Below are 22,385 nucleotides of genomic sequence, written 5' to 3'. Positions count from 1 at the left end.
CATCAAACTGTTACACAACTTGCACCACTGGCCTTCAAGTGACATCCTACGCCAAATCTCTATTTTTAGTAACACTCACTTTTTGTAGGCTTGATGGGAGGCTGGTAAAAGACAACAGTTTCCGTCTTTGAAAAAATTGCAGCTGGGGTCATCTGGTTGGTTACAACTGATTTCAGTGGTGACAAGTTTTCACAGCAGAATTAGAGTATTAAAACACACAAGCAGCATATTTATTTAGCCATACTTTGTTGAAACAATAACTGGAACATACTGAGCATATGGGCAGACCACAGAGAAGTAGATTATGATGCAGGCGTGGTTCGTTTCTGTAAGTTTCTGTAGATGTTTTATAGTTTTTACATCATGAAAACCTGAAATCCATTGTAATTTAGATTGATTTAAGCTCACCACTGCTGCCTTTTCTGTGAAAAAGAAAAACCTGGTTGACAATTTATATTGTTACTGACATGTTACTCCAGCCATGCATGGCCAGCAATGTTGTATTTTCCTATCAAAAAATTAGAATAAAGCAGAAATGCCAAATAAAAAATCAGCTTTAAATCCACAAAGGCTTGCGAATAGCGAATATTTACTTTGTACCAAACAGTGCTTTGTTTCTTTTGGCTAACGAGCCATTTATTGTGAAACGGAATGCAAAATGTTTTGTTGCAAACTTTGACTAATGAGAACCTAATGAGAGAAAGTATCCCACTAAAGCAACCAGTACTGTTAAGGTAACAACTGTACAGAATGGATTATTAAAACCGACTGAACACTTTAACCTTGTGGATTTTTTGGAAATCTGTCAACAACACAGCATTTAGGCTGGCATAACTGGTCTGTAAACGTGATGTTGATGTGCCTTTTATGTAAGAGGCAGAGAGAGAGAGACAGACATAAAAAATCAGAGATACTGAGGAAAAAGAAAGATGTGGGTGTCAGGTTGAAATGAGATGTCATCACGCCAACAGCAATCTTCCCTGAATGTTGAATACTGTATACTTAAAAAAATAAACAGCATACCAGTGGTAACAACGCTTAACTCCTGCGCAATTAATTCACTAAACCTCAGTCTTAAAGGGAACAAATAAAGTCTCTCATTATGTTTTTTCTTGGGTCTGTCTCTCCATCTTCCTTCCTCCCCCTTGTTTTCTCTCTCCTTTCTCTCTACCATCCATCCATTCTTTCTATGCTTTTGCATAACATCTCCAGCACTGCATTCACATTTAATTCACAGAGGTCCTGGGGGCGAACCGACGCAGGTTTTAGACACAACTGCCAATCCACTTATCCACCCACCTATTGCTGACTGCAGAGCATGACTGTGCCATGGAAACATACATTTTCCTGCATTTATGTGTTGTGTTTTCCTGTGGATGTATGTGGTGTGTAAATGTATGCTTCTGGAGAAAAATCACATCAACAATAAAGACCTGCCAATAGGGTCAACCATTGCTAACCATGTGTCAGACATGAGGCGCAGCATGTAGGGATTAGAAGCCTTTAAAATGCAGCACAAGCATGCGTGGCAACAATGATAAACATTGATAAACATTGATACAAGCAGCGTCACATGCATGAATGCACTAACATAACTTGACAATCAGGGTCTTGAAATTAATCTTTTGGTTCACCAGCTACAGCCTGGTAAAGTAAAAATGAATTCTGTCAAAATTAATTGCATAATCAGTTGCTGAGCATTAATTTAAAAACTTTCTTTCACTCTCTCATACAATCAGTGAAGTTTGTAATTCATCATGGAGTTCAACCAAATTCAAAATTAAAAGAGAGCAGTTGGAGGCATATCTCCAAAGACACACACACATGCACGTACAGAAATCCACTCTTCTAGAGTTACATTTGGCATTTTAATATTAAAAAGGCTACTTTGCTGACCTTCAACTAGAATCATATATGTGATATGTGGGCAGTGTGAGATAGTTCGGATAAGGCTGGCAATATTCCCAAAAGATCAAAATCAACAATGAATTGATCCTACTAACAAGTATTACCTGTGTAGCCAAAGCATGATATAGCTTATTCCTCTATGCCATAGAGATCCATTGTTGTCCAAAATCCCATCAGTGAGCCACACTGTTGCACTGGGTGACATATTCCTTCATTACATGAACCTGGCCACTGTAGTTTATTTTGAGTCGATCCCACATACAACATCCTGCTGCTGGAAATACTCACTAGAGCACTAAATGTGTATTAATCCGCTACTTAAAATAGTCCCCAACAAATGCACTATTTACTCCTGTTTGACTAAAGCTTGTTAAAAACTACAGTGCCCAGCTGTGCCTAGGAAATTAGTGAGCCTTTAAAAAAAAAAAGTATATCTCTGATCCGTTTACATCAGATTTATGTCTTCAGTAGGAACAAATGGGCTTGGGGTTGAATGCCACAACAGACTGTGGAAGTCGGATGCTATTCAGAGACGGACTACACAATGTAGGTTTTGGTCTTTTCATCCTCAATATAAACAGCAAAATAACACTTTAACCCTCATTTAACAGCAGTCTCAGCAGTCTAATAGACCCTTTTTCACAGCAGACATTCACACATGCTAAAATAAGAAAAGTATAGGTGTAATTAATAATAATAACAATGGCTGTATTTCATTTAGGTGAGCCAGCTCTAGGGTCCTGGTTTTGTGCATACTGGCTCAATAAAATTGACTTGACATGACTACTACCAATCCAAAGTCTAAGTGCAATTGCTTTGCTCTGATTTGATTGGATCACGGTCAGAGAATATGGCGATGTTCAGTTACAGAGAACAGATATTTTGTTCCTCCTCAAGAAGTAGCAACTTAGGAATCTGTTCACACAATGTTCAAAACAAACATTTTCTCACTTTGTTAAAACATTCAGGTTGTCAGGGAGACCAGCTGATGTCACTCACCCACTGAGTACGACTATGAAGTCCATGACGTTCCAGCCGTTCCTCAGGTAGGAGCCTTTATGGAAAACAAAACCGAGGGCCACCAGCTTGATCCCCGCCTCGAAGCAGAAGATCCCAATGAAGTATGGCTCTGTCTTCTCCTGTGGAAATAATGTACATGAAAGAGGTCAGAAGAGTCTGTAGGAAAGCTGAGTTGAGCTGATGAATAAACTAATATATACTACAGTCATGAACAATGTCAAAACTATAACCTGTTGGGTTTGATGCGTATACAAAGGCTTCACACATAAAATCCTGTAATTACATACAGTCTACTGTACAGACTATATCCCATTTACAAATAATCAGGGTGCAGCAGGGTGGTAGAAAACACACTGCCATAATGATAGCTAATACATGGACATTTTCGCTATTTTAGAGTACCTCTCCCACAGTGGTGGGAGAGGTAGCAAGTAAACAAGTAAAAGTCCTGCATTCATCTTACATAACTACTTACTTAGTATTAGCAGCAAAATGTACATAAAGTATCAAAAGTACTTATTATGAATTATACTATTGAAATATTATTACTGATTCATTAATGTGCACATATAAGCAGCATTAAAACGTTGTGAAGGTGGAGCTAATTGTAGCAATTTATACCGTTGTGTATTTTAATCTATAACAAATTTTATAAACTGATCATGTGTTTTATACATAAAATCTGTAAAAACGTACAATATTTCCCATTAAAATATAGTGGAGTAGAAGTATGTAGTAAGTATCATAAAATGAAAATACTCAAAAGTACAGTACTGGAGTAAATATATTTAGTTACTTTTCACCACTGAAAGTAAATTTGCATGAGGCATAACTCATGCCTCCAAAACGTAGTAACAGTATAAGCTATCTTATTTTAAAACAGCTTGTTTCTTCCTCATCCATTTCTGTGCAAAACTATCCACTGCCTTCCTAAACTCCAGGGCTCTGAGCAGATCACTACATGCTAATAGCAAAGTATGCACCCTTAACAGAAAGGGAGGTTTCCTTTTGGGGATTTGGAACTTACTTTTGAGATTAGTGCCATTTAAGGCACAAAAACAACTTGATCATTTCATAAACTCTCATTCATTGTGGTTTGTTTGCGTCTCACAATAACCTCGCTCACAACCCTGTTTATGTGTTGAGGATGTGAAAACAGATTTTGTCCTCACCAGTCTCTTTGCCATGGGGGTCTTATCCTCTCCAGGGAGGTGCTGCTCCAAGGCCAGGACAACACAGTTGGCGGTGATGGTGGCCAGGATCATGTACTCAAATGGTGTAAAGGCCACAAAGTTAAGGAAAGTACTTTTATCCCAACACAAGGACAAAACTAACACATAAAAACAGACAAACAATGCTTAGCGAACATGGAAAAAGCTTGAGAAAGATCCTCGTAGTCATGATGATGACTATGTGAATTCGGACAACATTGTAGCTCATGTTAAATCATTCTTTGCAGATCAGCACATAACAGGCACATGACAATATACTGTACATCATTACACAAACAGGTCTTATTTTACTATACTAAACCACATTCTGAGTCAAACAAGCTTAAAATGTTCAATACACTAACAGCAGTAACTATTAGTGTTATTCTTTATCCATATATACAGTTTTTTTTTTATTCCACAAATATTTACATAAGTACACATGTGCGCAGTTCAGCGGAAAGGAAAAAAAACATAGATGGATGGATAATGAAATGACAGGTGAATTATGGCATGGTTCATATTCTCTGGTATTGGAAGCAATCTGTTAGAGAGATTGCAGTATCCATGGCAACCTGCTTTTAAAAGTGCTTTTCATGAAGAGAAAAAGAGCAGGTTAGGGAGGGAGCGGGAGTGCGGTGAAGTCACCTTGGCCTGATTGGTTTAACTACACAAACTACAGCAAACAGTTCTTTTAACTGCTTTCACTGCATACAGCTGATGCCAGTAGACTACAGTGCATCAGTTTTATTGTTCTTGTATGACAAACTCACATCTTCAAAGTATTATCTCTTTGCTACTGAAGAAAAGCAGCTATGGCTTTAGTTTGAAGTGTTGCTGCATTGTTTCATAAACCAGACAGTTGTGAAAATCTCTATATTTAAACAGGAGCAACAAATAAACAATGCTAGAGTTACAAGCGTTTTTATGACTGCATAAATGATGCAATGCTGAAACAATTGATCAGAAGAAAGTGTATCATAAACAACTTTGATAATCTATATGATAATCTTTGAAGATGTCCGTGTTGGGCTCTGGGAAACTGTGATGGGCATTTTACACTTTATAGAATAAGCGATTACTCGACCAATCGTAAAAAATAATCACTAGTTGCAGCTCTAATAAGATGCAAAAAACTTGTAGAAACAATGCAAGAGCCTGTGGAAATAAAGGACATTTTAAAGTTGAATTTGAAACATTCTCAGGTGTGTTCGGAATTTGATGTTTCATAATAAAATGATTATAATAATTAATGCAATGAAAGCTGCAATCTTGCAATAAAAGATTTTAGAGCTGAAATGATAAGTCGATTAATCGATTAGCAGATCAACAGAAAAATAGTCACCAACTATTTCGGTAACTAATTAATCTTCCAAGTCATTTTAAAGCAAAAATTCCAAACATTACTAAGTTCCAGCTTCTCAGTTGATGATGATTTGCTGCTTTTCTTTGTCTCGTGTGACAATAAACTGAATATCTTTGGGTTTTGGAGTGTTAGTCTGCAATTTGATGACGTCACCTTGGACTTTTGCGAAATTGTGATGGGGATTTTTCACTTTTTTCAGACCAAATGATTGATCATTTCATTGAAAAAAATAATTGGCAGATTGATCAACAATGGAAATAATCATTAGTTGCAGCCTTATGTCTCAAATCTGCCACTCCAAAGTGTATTCCTGCACAAATGTTAAATATGAACATGACTCTTGCCACATTTCTTGCATGATCGATTCGTTCAGCTGCAACTTTTTTACAACACTGTATTTCTTGATGTGACTCCAAATTCAGAACATAAGTGTAGGAATGTTTTCTGTAGAGGAAAACCTGAGCTTTAAAGTTCAAATTATTTCTAGATGCCCTTGCATCATCTCTAAGATCTACCTTGGTAGATTTTCTCGCAAATGAAACATCTGTATGAGTGTGTACATGCATGGCCCCTCCGGGTACAGTATGTGCATTTGTGTGAATCAGCATGCGTCTGACTATATGTGCCCCAACACTTGAATGTGCTTGTGACTTTCAGTCCCTTGGAGTTCCCACGAGGCAGCTGCTTCTTGTTATTAATTTTCCTGCCTTGAGAGAAATGGGGTCACTGACTCACAGAGGAGTGCTGAGATGGGGGCCTCTGGGACCCACACTGACTCACATTGACAAGTCCACATTGTTGCCATTGAAAGCAGTTGAAAATAGCTAAAATGGAAAATACTTAATACATCTCGCCCACTCTGTTACTACCTGTTACCATGCATACTAGAGATTATACATTTACACATATGGTTAACCATTTTGCATAGCATGCTGTTGTTTTGTAGATATTTTAACATATTATTCTGACCTTCCAAGCAGCCATTGACTTACATTTGTTTTAGGACAGTATGAAAATCAATTGTCTCGCTCTCGAAACATGGATTAGGGTGACAGGGTGGGTATATCTGGGCTCTACTTTGCCTTTTCTTCTCAATTTGTTATCATCGTTTCTATGTTTTTCACTCACTGATCGAATGCCAGGGGATACATTTATAACCCATCCTTTGACATGATGTAAAACTGAGCAACAACTGAATCAAAGTAGGGCTGCAACTGACGATTATTACTGATTAATCTGCCAATTACCTTCTCGATTAATACATTAATTGTCTGGTCTACAAAATGTGTTGAAAAAAGTGCAAAATAGCTCAAACACAAGTTCCTAAGGCGTAAGGTGTCATCTTCAAAATGCTTGTTTTGTCAGACCAACAGTCCAAGAGCCAAAGAGTTTACAATCACGAAAGACAAAGAAAAGCAGCAAATCATCACAATTGAGCAGCTGGAATTAGGGGATGTTTGGCATTTTGGTTTGAAAAATGATTTAAACGATGTACTGATTCTCAAAATGATTGCAGATTAATTTTCTGTCGACTGATCAATTCTAATCGCATCTGTATGTGAAGTGAGCTGCTCAATGAAAATGTATTTGAAACTGACTTTTGAAACTCTCCTGAGATGTGCAATCCACCACAGTCATTATCAAGTCTACATTTATTTTGTCAAAGTCACATTAAGAATGTAACTTTGACAGTAATTAATGGAGTGTGATGGATTACATAACTAAATAAAGCTTTAGGAGGTCTTCACGTTGTATGCAAATGAATGGAAACCAATGGCTGTCTGGAAGGTGGAAAAAATACTTACAATATCTGAAACTGTACATCTTAAATTTAAAAATGGTCAGCAGTGATGTAAAGTATACACTATGGCTACAACTAACGATAATTTTAATAATCTATTCATCTGTCGCTTACATTCTAGATTAATTAATCTATCTATCATTTCATCTATAAAATGTCACAAAATAGCAAAAATATTCACTCTAGTTTCCCAAGGTGACATCTTCAGATGTCTAGTTTTGTCTGACCAACAGTGCAAAACCCAAAGATATTTATTTTACAATGATAAAAAACAATGAAAAGCACATTGGAGAGGCTGTAACCAGATAGTTTTGGCTTTTTTTCTAAAAAAATTACTCAAAGCAATTAATCGATTATCAAAATATTTGCTAATTAAATTTCTGTCGACTAATTGTTGCAGCTCGAGTACGCACACTTAATATAACTTGCATATAACACTAATCCTTGAACTTAACTCTATGGTGCAATAGAGGTCCCAGCAACTACTAAGCTTGTGAGAAATGTTATGCTGTAACACTCCAATGTGTTTGTGCAGGAACATACAATCAAAGATATACCATTGCTATCAATACATATGAATCTGTTTTTCACTTCTGAGCTCAGAACTTGGACGCTAGGTGCAAAAATCTGGGTCTCACCCAGGCAATACTCGGACATGTGCTGCTTTTACAGCCCACGATCTACCACAGTACTACTGTCCAGCTCTCTCCCACATACCTCTGCCTCTGTGATACCGACAGTCACACTACCGTACTGCCAGTGGCCAGCTAGTCTTGACCACTAGCCCTACTCCCACACACCACACAGAGCCTGCGGTTAGGTAACAGTGGGAGACTGGCACGCTGCACTGAAGGGGGTGTAAGACAGGAGGAGCAGTGGGTAGATATGGCAACTGAGTGATGTAATTGAACTGATTATGCTATCAAAATGTCTAAATGTGTACACAATTTATCCGGAAAATCACTTCAAACATAATTAAGGTAAATAAAAACAAATACATTTAAGTGCACCTGACAAGTATAGAGTCTCATGTTTGGCCTGTAATTAGTGAATGTGATTGTTCATACATATTGCCTGCACTCTGCATTCCCTTTACATGACTTTACTGCAGTTGCTGGAAAAGTATAACTTGCCCTGATAATCTTTGTTAGATCTGTAGAAGTTCAGGAGAAAAACTGTTGGCTGATGCTACAGCAGGAAGCAGAGAAACGCTGCCTGGTGGATTTGAACTGACACCTACTCGTGGCCAGGTTCATATTCCAATGAGCTCTAAGGCAGCAGCGATGTGCCTACATGCCACCCCCACAGTGAGCAGAGCAGCCTCTAATGATCACCACATGCTAACTTTCGTCTGCTGCCAGCCTGGAGCACATGGAGCCCACAGATGAATAAAATCAGGGCAAGTTACTTCGCACAGTTATGAGGCGGTTAAATTCAGCTGTGCAGAGGAATTCATTAAAGAGCTGATTTTCAATCTGGTGATTTAACTAACAGCTGGGAAAATCATGGAGTATCCTAGGTTATGCAGATAAGCAAGCACTAAACAAAGAGGATGCAAGGCAGCTCCCTACATGTGAAGGAGCATGAAAATGATGAGAAGTCATGCAAAACACATCGACAGCAATGAGAATGCACTTTCTTGAACTTTTGGCGCTTTTTAGACATGATGTAACATTCAGGAGTGAATGGGAGTTGTATTTTTATGCTGCAGCTGTTCATGGTGCTGAACTGACAACAACCTACCATGCACTCTCTCTTTAACAAACTGTAAGAAAACCAAAGACAACTTTAAACATAACTAATGTTTTTATGGAAGGATATGGCCATTCAATGAAGCGCCTTGCGTATTTCCTGATGATGTTGTCCTCTGCGAATATGAAGAGCGACCTGTTGACGGTGAGGCAGTTCTGCCGGTGAGGGACGGGATTGTACAGAGCCATGGTCCGGGCCCGCTGCGCCTTGGCTTGTTTCATGGAAGCTGTCAGTCCCGCCGCCGCCGCGTCCTGTCCGTCCCCGCCGCGCTCCAAGTCCCCATCCCCGGAGTCCACCGTGCTGGGAGCGCACTCGTCTCCGAACCGAGCCATTCTACAAAGAGATGAGGAGACCGCCGGCTTAGCGTGTTTTACTACGGGACGACTTCTAGTAAAGAAAAATGTGAAGTGGAGATAAACGAAAAAAAGGATCCACCTTCAATCCACTGACTGCTTATCGAGCGCCAAGAATCCCCAAAAGTTGCAGATTCCTATCACTCCATATCCACGGGGGAGGGGGGGGGACAAGGATTATATCATTCAGCTGTCTTATATTTTAGGGGAAAAATCATCCATTTATTTAATGACGATTCAGGTGCACGAGCTGCAAAACCTCAGCATCTCTGTTATCCCATCTGCTTAACAGCGCCTTACAATCAGCTCTGAACAACTTTTAATGTGTGCGCGTCGCTAAACTCAAGCAGCAGAGAAATGATCCACCGAGTTTATACCTTTTCTATCAACATCCAAGCTCGTTTTGATCTGACACACCGGCGGCTGCGTGATCAAAAACTACTCTGTGCTCATTAGATGGAGAGATCCGAGGGAAGTCTTCGCAAACTTTACGCATCTTCTCGACCCGGTAAACTTGACAAAATGAAGATCTCATGTGAAAGGAAGCCCGTGTAACGCGTCTAAATCAGATTATTTAGAAAAACAGCACGTGAAGTTGTTCTCTAATCAGTCGTAATTGTAGCAGGAGAGCTGCTTGAATCGCTAGATCAGACGTGTCTTTTAGTCTTATCACCTGCTGGAAAATTATCGCGCAGCCAGGAGCGCATAAGCACCGGCAGCCCCCTCCCACAATATTTCATGATGGCGATTTCAAAATTCATCTGAATGAAAGCTGGTGGAGAGGAGGGACATATATTTTGTTACCATAGCAATTAGAGTTTGCTGAGGATGAACAAAAACATTTTCCCAAAAAAAAAATAAAGAAGACTATATACAGTAGGCTGTGTGGGTATGTGGTTCAAAAACAATTATGTAAAGATGTTAGTGGGTGCAGTGGCAAGAGAAAGAGGTGTGAAAATACATTTAACACTAATAGTAGAAGCAGAGACAATGCACAGAAAAAGGCAACGAGTGTGTGGATAGGGCAAGCAAATACAAGAGCTCGCAGAAGAAATGACCTAAAGGTGATTTATAGAAGCTTGACTCATTTCCCCCCATTTAAATGCTTTCACCATTTGATAGTCAGACAGCGTTGTCATATTTTCATTAATGGAGACAGACTTGTACTATTAAAACATTTAAAAACTAGGCCATTGTGCTAATATTGGAGTAAAAGTCAGGAGTAAAAATAGAGCATGAAATAGATCTTAGGGCTGCTCCCTTTTTGAGGGAGAAGAGACGAAAGCAGGGTCTTTTTCACACTCAGTGCCACAAGTGAGACCTCATTAGACAACTGGGCTCTTTCGCTCCATCTGCTGCTCTCCTCCCTTCCCCACTGTTTCCCGAAGATGACCACTTCAGCCCCCACAGACATGATATTATTCAGTCGTGGCTTGTTTCGTTCCCGAAGCTGCTGTTTAAATAAATGCAATTAAAATCAACACACTTGAGATCCTGACACAAAATATCACTACTAACTGACAGACTCAACTGTGCAGCGGCACAATGCAGGTATCACAGTGTGCAGACGGGCAAGCGAGTGAGGGCTGGGGGGGTGGGGGGGGCTGTGAAAGCAAGCCAAGAGAGAGTGACAAATTTATGCTTGGCAAACAAGTCGAGATCTGGGGGAGAAGGAAAAAAAAATCGATTTAACAGGATCTATGAATAAGTCCCTAACTGAGCTCCAAAAACTCAGCCATAACTCTGTTACCTCCTCTTCTTCCTGATCTGCATGAAGCAGGCAGGTGTGTCACTTCATGCAAAACAGGAGAGCAACAAAAGGTGACACTGACCTATTGAGTGCAGGATGTAAAAAATAGCAGGATGATAATCTATATGTACAGTTTGCTGATTGTTAAAGCAAGTATCTGCACAGTATTATAACATATCTCACATTCATCTCCACTTTCTACTAAAGAATGTGTTACATAAGCACTCATTACAAAAAAACCACCATCATCTACTTGTATGTTGCCCAACAAAAATATTTGTCCATCTCTGCAAACAGTACATATCTCTCTCTATCTCTGCGTCTCTGGCGCTCTCTTTGCTGTTGTTTCCATAGCGACATAGCTCTCTTGAATTCCTGCTCCGTTCTTTTCATTTCTGCCAACAAAAGCCATGTTGCACAATGAAGCAACCTCTTCCTACAGAAATCTGTTTCTCCCAACACACAAACACACACACACACACACACACACATACACACACACACGCCTCCCCTCCATCAAGGTCATTAGACATCTTCATGAAGCTGACACACCCCTGCACAGCTCCTTCACTACACTGATGCTCCGTTGTACTGCATAGATGACCAGATGTAGTCTGCTTTAAGAGTGTTGGGCTTTTGTTCTGCTCTTGTTCACAGCCTACTCAAAGGCCTCTAAAAATAGCTGTGTAAACTGTTAGCGGAAAAAGCAGAAAAGCTCATTTCAATTTGCATGGGGTTAACCAAACTTTGAATAAGATGAGTTTAGAAGAAAGGGTAATTCTTAGCTGATTTAGGGGTACAGTAGCACCTTACAGGACAAGAAAAGTATTTAATGAAAAACAGAAAAAAGCCACAGTCGCTTTCAATGCATTTTTATGTCCTTAGTCCAGCAAAAGAATCTCTATTAATACGGTATAGAGAAAGACAGATGAAGCGAGGCTGCAGGTGACATGCACTGAGTTAAAACGTTAATGGGCGTACTTTGTGCCAGAACTCTGAAGAGCATTTATATAATTGCAGACAGGCTTTCATCCAACATTGACTGGAGTGGTTTTAGCATTTTATTTTTCTCTCTGTTCCCTAGCAACAGACATCCTCGAGTACTGAGTTATGTCAGTTTGATTCGACCAATAACTGCCGCTTATATCATCGCAGATTGGTGTGACACCGTGCCAGTTTACCTTGAAACATATTCACATCGTGGGTGTGGTTTCAGAGCGATCTTACAACCCTGCAGCTGAACACCAAAAAAACCAAAACATGCTCAACATGCTGCAAATGTCAAACCTTGAAAACGTTTCTGTTTAGAGAAAAAAAAGCTTTTCTCACTCTCAAAAGTCATATTATTCAGAAATTCAATATCACTCATTGATTTTGATCTTTTCTCAAATTTCATCTGACAGTTTTACAAAATATCCTTCATATTTCAGTTGTGTAGTTGTGCAGGAAAAGTCAACAATGTCCAAACTCTACTGCTTAGCTCTAAAAACATCATATGTTGCTTCCCTGCTGCTCTTCTACTTTGATTCCCTAGCATCCCCTAATGGACAAATAACCACAATACATGTACAGAAGTGCCCTGAAATTAATGTTCAGCTGTTCTTTTTTGTCCCTCATTAAATATTTTGTATGTGTTTTAAATTTTATGTGTTATAGTTGCTCATGCAGTCAACACTTACAATTTGAAAAGAAGAAAATATCAAGAAAAACTGACTTAAGTCCTATGTTTGTGTGTCTGTACATGAGAGAAAAAGATGGAAAGCCAGAGATGATATGACAATACACCTGTAAAATGGATGTAGAGTGAGTGGTGGAGGTACAGTAGAACAAAGAGAAATCAGAGGATGGAGGAAGAAGGAGGAGGAAGAGGAGGGAGGGGGTTTGTTGGTGGGTTGAGGGTTATGCTGATGGAGTACCACGCCACATTCAAGTGGTGGGAAGCAGATAATCAGAGCGATGTGGCTCCAGAATTCAAAAGTTCACAAGCAAGCACCCTCAGCTCCGCCATTAACAGCACTATCCAGTATCTGATTTCAATAAAGCCAACAATGTTACACAGGCATTAAACAAAAAAAAACATCAAATCAAAGCAGTGGGAACTGATTTGGTGATTCACCGGTGGAACTATAACAATGCTGGAAACAAAGCCATCTGCATATGTATTGCTACTATGGAGCACCCTTTGAAATAAGCAGTTTGTAGCTAAGCAACCAAACAACAATAACACTTTTAACAGTAATGCTTAATCATTTGAACCTTTGAACTCCTGTGTTTTTAATATTGTGGAGTTCATGACCACGAGTAGCACTATGGAACAATGTTTTTAAGAGTGGGTGCCCGTTTTGTTAGCATTACGCGCACAAGGATGCAAATGCAGGATGTGATAGTTGGTGGCAATAACACGCTATGAAATGTAGCAATTCATCAACAAACGCAAGGACGAAGAAGACTGCTAGCAAGCAAACGTGGATGTAAACAATGCAGGTTTCAAGTTCTTCCAAAGTTCAGCACTGCAGATGTTTTATGAGGAAGAAAATGCATTCAACATGTTTATTAGGCCCAACGGACAAAACTCCACAGGTTACCTTTACATTTTTCCCCTAAAGACGTTTTGACCACTAAGGGGATAAAACACTCCAAGCCTGACTATTGTTATTATCGGTTTATTATTATTATTATTTGTTACAGCTAGACTTACACATCCAGTAGACACAAAGCAACATGACCATCCCGGTGGACCTGAGTAATGTTAGTCTTAAACTTCTCTCAGCTTTTAACTCTAGTTAAGTCGAGGTCCTGAGAAAGATATCACGTTACTAGACACTCAACCTTCTTCACTAGCCACTAGGTTACTTCAGATTTTATCCATTTCATGATGGGTAGTAGCTCAGGTCAGGTCAGTCATTTGGCGTCGCTTTCTGGCCACTTAAAGAATGTAAGTCCAATATTCACTTTCTCTTGAGCTCTGATTTGGCATCCACCAATTCCTGAGGGAAATATTTGGCTCTTTTGTTTTATTTTAGTTTATCTAAACTTTTTCGCTGAAAAAACAGATGCCTGCTGCGGCTGTAAACAAGGTTAATGAAACCTATAAGAGTAAATCGAAAGAGTACAGTTGTGGGCCATAAAACCAAAAAAAAGAAGCTGAAAGATGCTAAAACGCTCCATAGAGCTGAAGGGAACTGCAGAGCCGGATGATAATTCTCTGCGAGTTCAGTTCTACAAGTGACACCTTTCACCATACACATAGTAATTTCACCTGTTGTTCATTTAAAGGTTCAGTATGTAGGATTTAGTGGCATCTATCGGTGACATTGCAGTTTGCAACCATTTGAATACCGCTCGCCTCACCCTCCCATTCCAAGCGTGCATGAGAGAATACAGTGGCCGTGAAATTTGCGAAAAATGCAAAGGGCCCTATCTAGAGCCAGTGATTGGTTTGTCCATTCTGGGCTACTGTAGAAACATGGCGGTGCAACATGGCAGCCTCCGTGGAAGGGGAACCGCTCCCTCCGTAGATAAAAACGGCTTCTTCTAAGGTAACCAAAACACAACGATTCTTATTTTCAGGCAGTTATACACTAATGAAAACATACTCATAAATATTAAATTTGATTTCTGCCAATAACTCCACCTTAATGTTACACACTGGATCTTTAAAAAATATTGTTTAGTGCAGCATCAAGTTGAGCAGTAATGTTTGTATTCTGTATCTGCTTGTTAGATTGTTGTAGCTACAGTATGTCACACTTCTACAGGTCATCCTCATGACAGACGGTTTGAAGCATCATGGCAGGAAAAGAACAGGTGTAATTAATAACATTAACGAAGGCTAGACAGAATGGAGCCATCATTAATGTTATTAATTACCCCGACAAGTCAAAGTGTCTGCCATGAAAAAGGTTTATTGGCTGAAATATTGAAATCGAAGATCTCATTTTTTATTGTAAGACGCCGTCACTACTTCAAATGGAAAATTCTGCGTCATTTTTTATCATGTTCTTCAGCATAACATATTTTATATCTTTATAAGCCTTATGACCTTGTTTAACAGTTAAAATTAAGTTCTGTGGCTTCACAGTATCTGTTTGCAAAGACGGACCCACCAAAGGTCGAGAAGTTATACTTCACAACCTTTCTTTTACACTGGCACTTTCATCCTCCTCCATGAAGCTTTATCATCTTTACACATACAATTTAAGAGGAATCATTTGCCTCTGAATCCCTTTTATACTTACTCCCACTCCTTCCTGCGGGCCTGCGGCGTGCTCTGGATTTTGTGAGCCTGGTGAGCCATGATGATGTCCTTCTGCTCCACAAGTCCCCCGCGCCGCCGCAGCATGCAGTGCGGGCTCAGAGACCCTGAACCCTGATCGGAAGAGCCCTCTTCCTGACCATAAGGCACATCAAAGCTGGCAGCTCGAGGGGGCAGCCCCAGGTACTCAGGGACGGCATGAGGGACCTGCAGGGAGCAGGAGCGGGCCCCTTGTGCCAGGCCATGACGGGCAGCGGGGCTGGGCTTCCTCCAGGCCTCAGGTTCGGGGAGGGACAGGGAGGACTGGATGTGCATCTCTCCACCTGGACCACAGCTGGATGGAGAGTGGAGGTTGGGTGTGAGGGAGCGGGAGAGGGATTGGTCTGAACTGGTGAGCATCTCTACAGAGGATGGTAGCTGGTGGTTTCACCATAATGCTAAAAAAACAAAGGGTAGAGAGGCAGCAACATTTTGAGTGAAAGTTGGTTGAACACATTCATGAAACAGTGATCGGAAAACATTTCACGACCTACCTGTCCCCTCTCTGTTCGTCAATTTTTAGTCACGTATGGCAGCATGGCTCTAGGGACCGCAATGTTGGTCAGTTGGTCAGTCTACAACCAGATCCAGACTGAAATATCTCAACAACTATTAGATGGATTGCCATGAACTTTGTATAGATATTCATGGTCCCCAGGGGAGGAATCCTAGTTTAAAGTTTTCACACATCTAGTGAAATATCTCAACATCTACTGGATGGATTGGCATAAAATTTGGTTCAGACATTCATGTTCCCCTTCAAAATTAATTTTAATACCTTGTTGACTTCACTTTTCATTCAGCGCCATCATCAGGTCAAAATTTTAATTTTAATTTGGTTAATGACCAAATACCTGCAAACTAATGACATTCCCATCAGCCTCAGCTGTAGTTTGTGTTTAGCAAATGTTAGCATGCCAATGAGCTTAACTAAGGCGGTGAACATGGTAAACATTTTACCTGCTAAACATCAGCATGTTAGCATTTTGATGTTAGCATTTAGCTCAAACGACTGCTGTGCCTCGGTACAGCCACACAGAACCTTTAGCATTGCTGGTCTTGGTTTCTCAATAAATTGTATATATTGATATTTAAAAACTGAGCAATTTAAATGCTGAGCCAAGTACCAGGCATTCTCATATAGCTAGATTAGGGTTGACCTTTCAGAATTTTTGTTAATAACTGTTAAAATCAATTTTATTTCATTTATTTACGGGTGGCTATTGAATATGAGAAATATGTAGTAGACAGTTCCTGGAACAAAAACTGCATTTTCCCATTAAACAGTGGAGCTTAAATTGAGAATGAATGCCACCATCTAATTGTGCTTTTTCTCTTCTTCTCAGCCAGTGGGATCTTTGATGTTCGCAGTGCATTCAGCTGGATGAACAAAAGCTTTGAACCTACCAGAAATAGTACCAGTAATCTGGTGAGTGGAATAAGACTTTGTGCAGAAAGAGGCTCTAGTAAAAGCAATGAGGACACATTCAGAGAGCTGAGCTTTTCTATATCTAAAAAGCATTGACCATCATCAGGACTTTCTTTAATCTAGTCTCATGTTTTGTTTCCAGAATACTGAACACAACATAACAGACCTGTTAAACCATTAACCTGTTGTTGCTGCCATTGACCAAGTTATATGCTTGTGCGTGTGCATGTATGTGTGTGTGTGTGTGTGTGTGTGTGTGTGTGAGAGAGAGAGAGAGAGAGAGAGAGAGAGAGAGAGAGAGAGAGAGAGAAATATGAGGGAGATGAGGTGGCAAGGCTAGAAAACAGCAAGTTTGAGGTGAGCCAGTCAGAGACAGACGAAACAAGGCTGTTTTCACTGAGCCGGAGCTGAAAGGAAGATGACTGAGTGTGGGAGATCTGAAGCAAAGGCAGAGTGACTCACTCATCAGCAGCAGGGCTCCTCAGACGTGAACTGGACACAGTCTGAGTTGAGCTCTGCCCTCAAACACAGCACAGCGCTCGTCTGAAAGCCGGGAGAGGCTACAAGGTCAGCGCACACATTTACACGGATGGCTTGGTCGCAGCTTTATGCTGCTGATGGGTGGGATGCGTTTGATTTTAGCACGGCCATGCAAGTTCAAAAGATATGTGATACCTTGTATTATCAGGCAGTTTGTGCAGCCAGAGCTGTGGAGAAATTAAATGTCAAGGCACTTGCATCCGCAGGCACACCTTCAGAAAGCAGCAGAGGCAACAAAGTGGGATGATATGCAGGGTGAATCAATGACATATCAAACAAAGATGAAATGAATCATGAATAGCAGCATTGATAATGTTGCTTTATAGATAAGAGCATCAATAAGCCTACTGCAGTGTGCCTACAGACAATAATTACTGCTGCAAGAGGTGTCCACCTCATCACCATAATTCAAGTTAAAACACTTGTGTAAAGAAGCTCTTGTGTCTTAAATTCATATTTCAGCTCCTGGCTGTGATCTTCTTACCTTTAATTAGTGCAACCACTGTATAGCCTACTGGAACAACAGCCTCCCACCCCCTGACTAATTTGCGCAGGTCTGTAATCGAGTTAGGCATATATTAACTAGCCTGTTAACAGGTATTGCTAATTAGGATGCTGTTTCTTTCTTCTCGTGGAGTTAAGTGTTTGACGCACAACCAAGTGAGGAAAGAAAAGAAAAAACACGCAGCAACAGCAGCAGTCATAACAAGTGGAAAAAGATGAATAAGATGCTAAAAATGTTCACGGGAGGACGATGATCAATGCAGCGCACGCGACAGGAAGCAAAAAAAATATCAATTAACTAATGAAATGATTAATGAATTTAACAGCCTTTACCTTGAGGTGACGCGCGCTCCTTCATCGTCAGACAGCCCCGATCAGGTGGAGCCCAAATTCAGCCCCTCTCACTCAGTCCAAGTTTAGGGGTGTGAGGAGGATTTCGCGTGGATTCCTTGAGTGATGATTACCGCTGTTTGGCTATAAATACCGCGGGGTGGCTGGGAGCCAGGGGAGTGTAGCTCTGATGAACGTAAACAGGCATGGGGACAGGAGCGAGGCATGGAAATAATCCCAATCATCCTCACAAGCTGGCTGCGGTGATGTGAGTCACTTTATGTGGGTCAGGGTGGACGGCCGTGCCTTCAAACTTCATTTTAAAGAGTTGATTGAATCCAACCAATTCTTCAGCGGCTGAAAAGTTGTTTACCTGTCCAGAGATCAGAGGAGTTTTTAGTGAGAGAGATGAATGCAACAGGTCCGCAGCAAGCTGTTCATTTGTAACGGGGGTCTGCTGTGAGCACAAAGACATACTCAGATATATTTACCACTAGATGGTGGACTAAAGCCACATACTACCTGACACACAGCAGGTTTGATGAATAAGGAATTGCATTGATATCAAAGGTATACAGTATAGGTTTTACTTTCATCTTAATATTACTCTTTTTTTGCAGGTATGTTTGTGTAAAAGCAGGGCCGGCCCAAGCCTTTTTGGGGGACCAAAGTATTTCTTTGATCCCCCTTACCCCCCAAATAAGTAAATAAGCAGTGGTGAAAGAAGCATTAAGATCATTTACTTAATTAAAAGAAGTAATACCACTGAGTGATCCATTGCTCCATTAGTAGTAAAAGGCATCATTTCAAATTATTAGGCTACTTGGAAGTATTATAAACAAAATGTAATTAAAATATCTAAAGTAAATGTACAATAGTTTACTAGCAGAATGGCTCCTGTCAGTGTTACGTTGTATAGATTATTATTACTAATTCATTAATATGTAAAGTGTACTGTACACACTGTTGGGTCGTGCACTCTATATAACGATAATGATATATCATATTTAAAAAGATGATGAAACGGCTTGTGTGTAAAATGTTAATCTGTAAGAAACTGTCAAATAAATGTAGTAGAATAAAAAGTACAATATTTGAATTATAGTGGAGAGCAAGTATAAAGTAAATACTCAAGTACAGTACAAATACCTCAAATTTATTCAGAAGTACAATACTTGAGTAAATGTACTTTGTTACATTCCAGGACTGTTAAAAAATCAATACATAAATAAATACTATAACTTACTGCCAAATATTAGCTCTTTAATATAATCATAAGAGACACAGAGGACTGGATATACTGTAACATGAATGGTATTAGGAAAGGTGAACCAAAAAAATAACATATTCAAGTTCTGAGATTGTTATTTTGATTAGGTTCGTCGAGTTTAAAAACAGTTATTGATCTCCAGAGGAATTTCCTTGAAAGAAATGCTCCTTTTAAACCCAAGTAAGTATATTATTGTAAACAGTATTATTCATATATGTTGAATTGAATGCTTATCTGTAGACAAACTGCACATTTATGCATGTTCAGCTGACCTGCAATGCAATCACTAAAGAACTCCAGGTTACTCTATGTCTAGCATTTATTTGGAATAAATCAATTGGAAGTGTAACAACTGAACTCTGCTTTACCTATAATTACTGCCAAATGACATTGTTCTTTCCAGGAAACTTCCTAGGAAATGAATACTGCTCTATATACCCAGAAAATAAAACAAAGTGTTATCACAATGAACTACAATTAAAACCAATGAAATAAATTAACCTGCTGGACTTCACAAATGTTCAGTAATTTCCTCTTTAAAGAAAGTAAATAAAATATGACCATTAAAAGATGATTTACTTGAATAAATATGTAAATGAGCAAAGATGTCATGTTTTTAATTGATGGGAAACCGAATTTAGTCATTTGTCAGAAGAGTGTCCCTCAAAAAGTGGCATATGTGTTGCATTTCATTGTTTTTTTTTTTTGTAATTTAACTACTGTATGTAAATGATAACGATGCATGAAACTGTATGAATTTACAGTCGATGCTGTAGTATTCCAGTTTAAGCAGAAGAAGCTGTTTTGTTGAACAAAAATTACATTTCTGTACTGTGCTTAAAGATTAAGATTTATTGTTATGTTGCTCAGTTGAGTGAGCAAACTCCATCCCCTGAGGAAGATCGTGGGGTGCGGATAAAACGTTCTTTAAAAAGCTAGGACAGTAAGTGGAACTTTAGTTAAGATTTTTTTTTGGGTCAAACTATGTTGTCATATTTGAACAGGGAAATGTATGACTAATGAAAAAACAACTATTTGGGTGCAAGGCATGATGAAAAAAGTTGTAAGGGTGACCGTTTTCCCACAAAAGTATCAATAATCATCTAAGCAGTTCCACTATACAATGTATATCTACATGTAACTACAGTAGTTTAACAGTCTTTGTGTCTCTTAAGCTTGTCTCAGAGAACTTAATTGTTTTCTTGCGAAGAAAAACAGACTGACAAAGAGTAGGCGGAGATGCAAATCAGAGGGATTCTGAGGAGGAAAAAACGATGAAAATAAGATGCTGGAGCAGGTAAAGGACAGTTTCATGCTGTGTGCTTTTTAACATTATCAGTGGCTCACTTGCCCTCACTGTTTATGAATGAAAGAGATAAATTGTGTGGGGAAAAGCCTCAAACTATTGGTAGAAACTTTTATGCCAGCAACAATCTAATATTCTCAGCTTGATATGTATGCATTGTAAAAGAGAAAAAAGGCTGAAGAAAAGTAAAGTCTTCCTCCAAAATCTTTAGTATATGTATATGACTTCTTACCTTTGTTAAAAAACATATATTGCATAATAAGATAAGGATTTTTAAACCCTTTCCAGGTCCCGTGTCTGTACTATTATGAAACTAGAGCCAGGGACAGAGAATTCTTTTTCTTTGATTAAAACAGAGCCATGATGATCCAGGTACTTAATTAAAAGGTCAGCCATGTTCCTTTTAACCAATCCTGTTATTCCCAAAGCTGAGGAAGAGGTGTTAGCAGTGGGACTGAGAGCAGTGCAGAAACCATCTGCTGGCACCAACACTGAAGGGTAAATGAAGACTTCAAATCCACACATACTACACACTCAGTATTTCTGCGTCTAAAACTCTTAATTTTTGTCCTGGGATGGCTTTCCAAGTCTTTGTCTTAATCAAGAATATGTTATTCTTACATCGCCCCTCAGCTGTGTGTGTTTGACGTCTACCACTGACCAGAGGAAGCATTCAAACATCTCTGCAGTATCTCAGGAGTTGTTGTCAGACATGTCTCTGAGGATTTTGTGACACGAAGAACTGAGCATTTTCCAACGTCCCGCTGCCATATTGTGTGAATTAGATATGGATTTATGTAATCTAGCAGAATCATCTTGGTGAGGAAATAATTGCCGTTCTTATCCTCTGGGCACATGGCCAAGTAGATGCATGAAGCGGAGACGCCAAGCAGAGAAACTTCTGCCATTGACAGAAAAAAATAAAATAAAGACATTAGAAACAAACCATCAGGTGTACTGTATGTGTAGGGGGACCAGCATGCTGTTTGGTGCATGAGACAGTTGGTAGTAAAATGGTTGGCAAATCAAATCTGGTTTGGCATGAGAGGCTGCCCCGAGGGTAAACATCAGGTTGGCTTTATTTGCTTGCTGGTTCATATTTTACAGACTCCTGCTTGGCGTAACGCTGTGTTTTGTTTTTTAATCTTGAGGTGTTTCAAGGTCAGATTCATTAATAATCCTATCTTGTGTAGGGTCAGAGTATGGAGTCATGTCTTTATTGGTATTATCTACAAAAGTCAAGTTAAATGAATCTCTCTTTAACTCATAATGACATTATTTCATCAGCAGTCCATCCAAGGCAACTATAGTGGAGACTTCAGAGAAGTATAGAAAGCTAGCTCTAGTTTGACGCGCACAAGTACCAGCAAGGGAAAATGTTCCTGCTCATGTATCAAAACATTTAAAAAGTATTTTTGATGCTCTTATGAGTTGTGAAGACTTGGCATATATTGTGTTTCTGAGCTTTGTTCTGTCAAAGTGTGAAGTTGTGTTTTAATAATTTAGATGAGTTATTACATAAATTTTGATGTTCCTTTGTGTTCAGTGGCT

The 22,385-nt window shown here is 39.5% G+C and overlaps 1 protein-coding gene across 7 annotated transcripts in view; it reads right to left on the bottom strand.

The window, feature by feature from the left end:
- The window catches only part of cacna1eb (calcium channel, voltage-dependent, R type, alpha 1E subunit b), a 65,931-nt gene extending 47,273 nt beyond the window's left edge, over window positions 1-18,658 (bottom strand). For 3 of the 7 annotated variants that reach the window (XM_044220539.1, XM_044220540.1, XM_044220542.1), the window contains exons 1-5: window positions 18,262-18,658; window positions 15,400-15,853; window positions 9,128-9,391; window positions 4,101-4,206; window positions 2,908-3,047 (exon numbers count right to left, since the gene is read on the bottom strand). In XM_044220539.1, coding sequence (XP_044076474.1) covers window positions 2,908-3,047; window positions 4,101-4,206; window positions 9,128-9,391; window positions 15,400-15,815 — 926 coding nt within the window. In that variant the 5' untranslated portion in view covers window positions 15,816-15,853; window positions 18,262-18,658. Of the gene's footprint in view, window positions 1-2,907; window positions 3,048-4,100; window positions 4,207-9,127; window positions 9,392-9,493; window positions 10,134-15,399; window positions 15,854-18,261 lie in introns of those variants that run through there. The other 4 variants (XM_044220543.1, XM_044220544.1, XM_044220541.1 and 1 more) reach the window with 2 other exon arrangements.
- Between the last annotated feature and the right edge of the window lie 3,727 nt (window positions 18,659-22,385).

The sequence above is a fragment of the Siniperca chuatsi genome, linkage group LG13 (assembly GCF_020085105.1).
Source record: "Siniperca chuatsi isolate FFG_IHB_CAS linkage group LG13, ASM2008510v1, whole genome shotgun sequence".
NCBI lineage: Eukaryota > Metazoa > Chordata > Actinopteri > Centrarchiformes > Sinipercidae > Siniperca > Siniperca chuatsi.
Note: the sequence above shows the minus strand (reverse complement) of the source record. Positions and strands in the feature narration are given on the sequence as shown.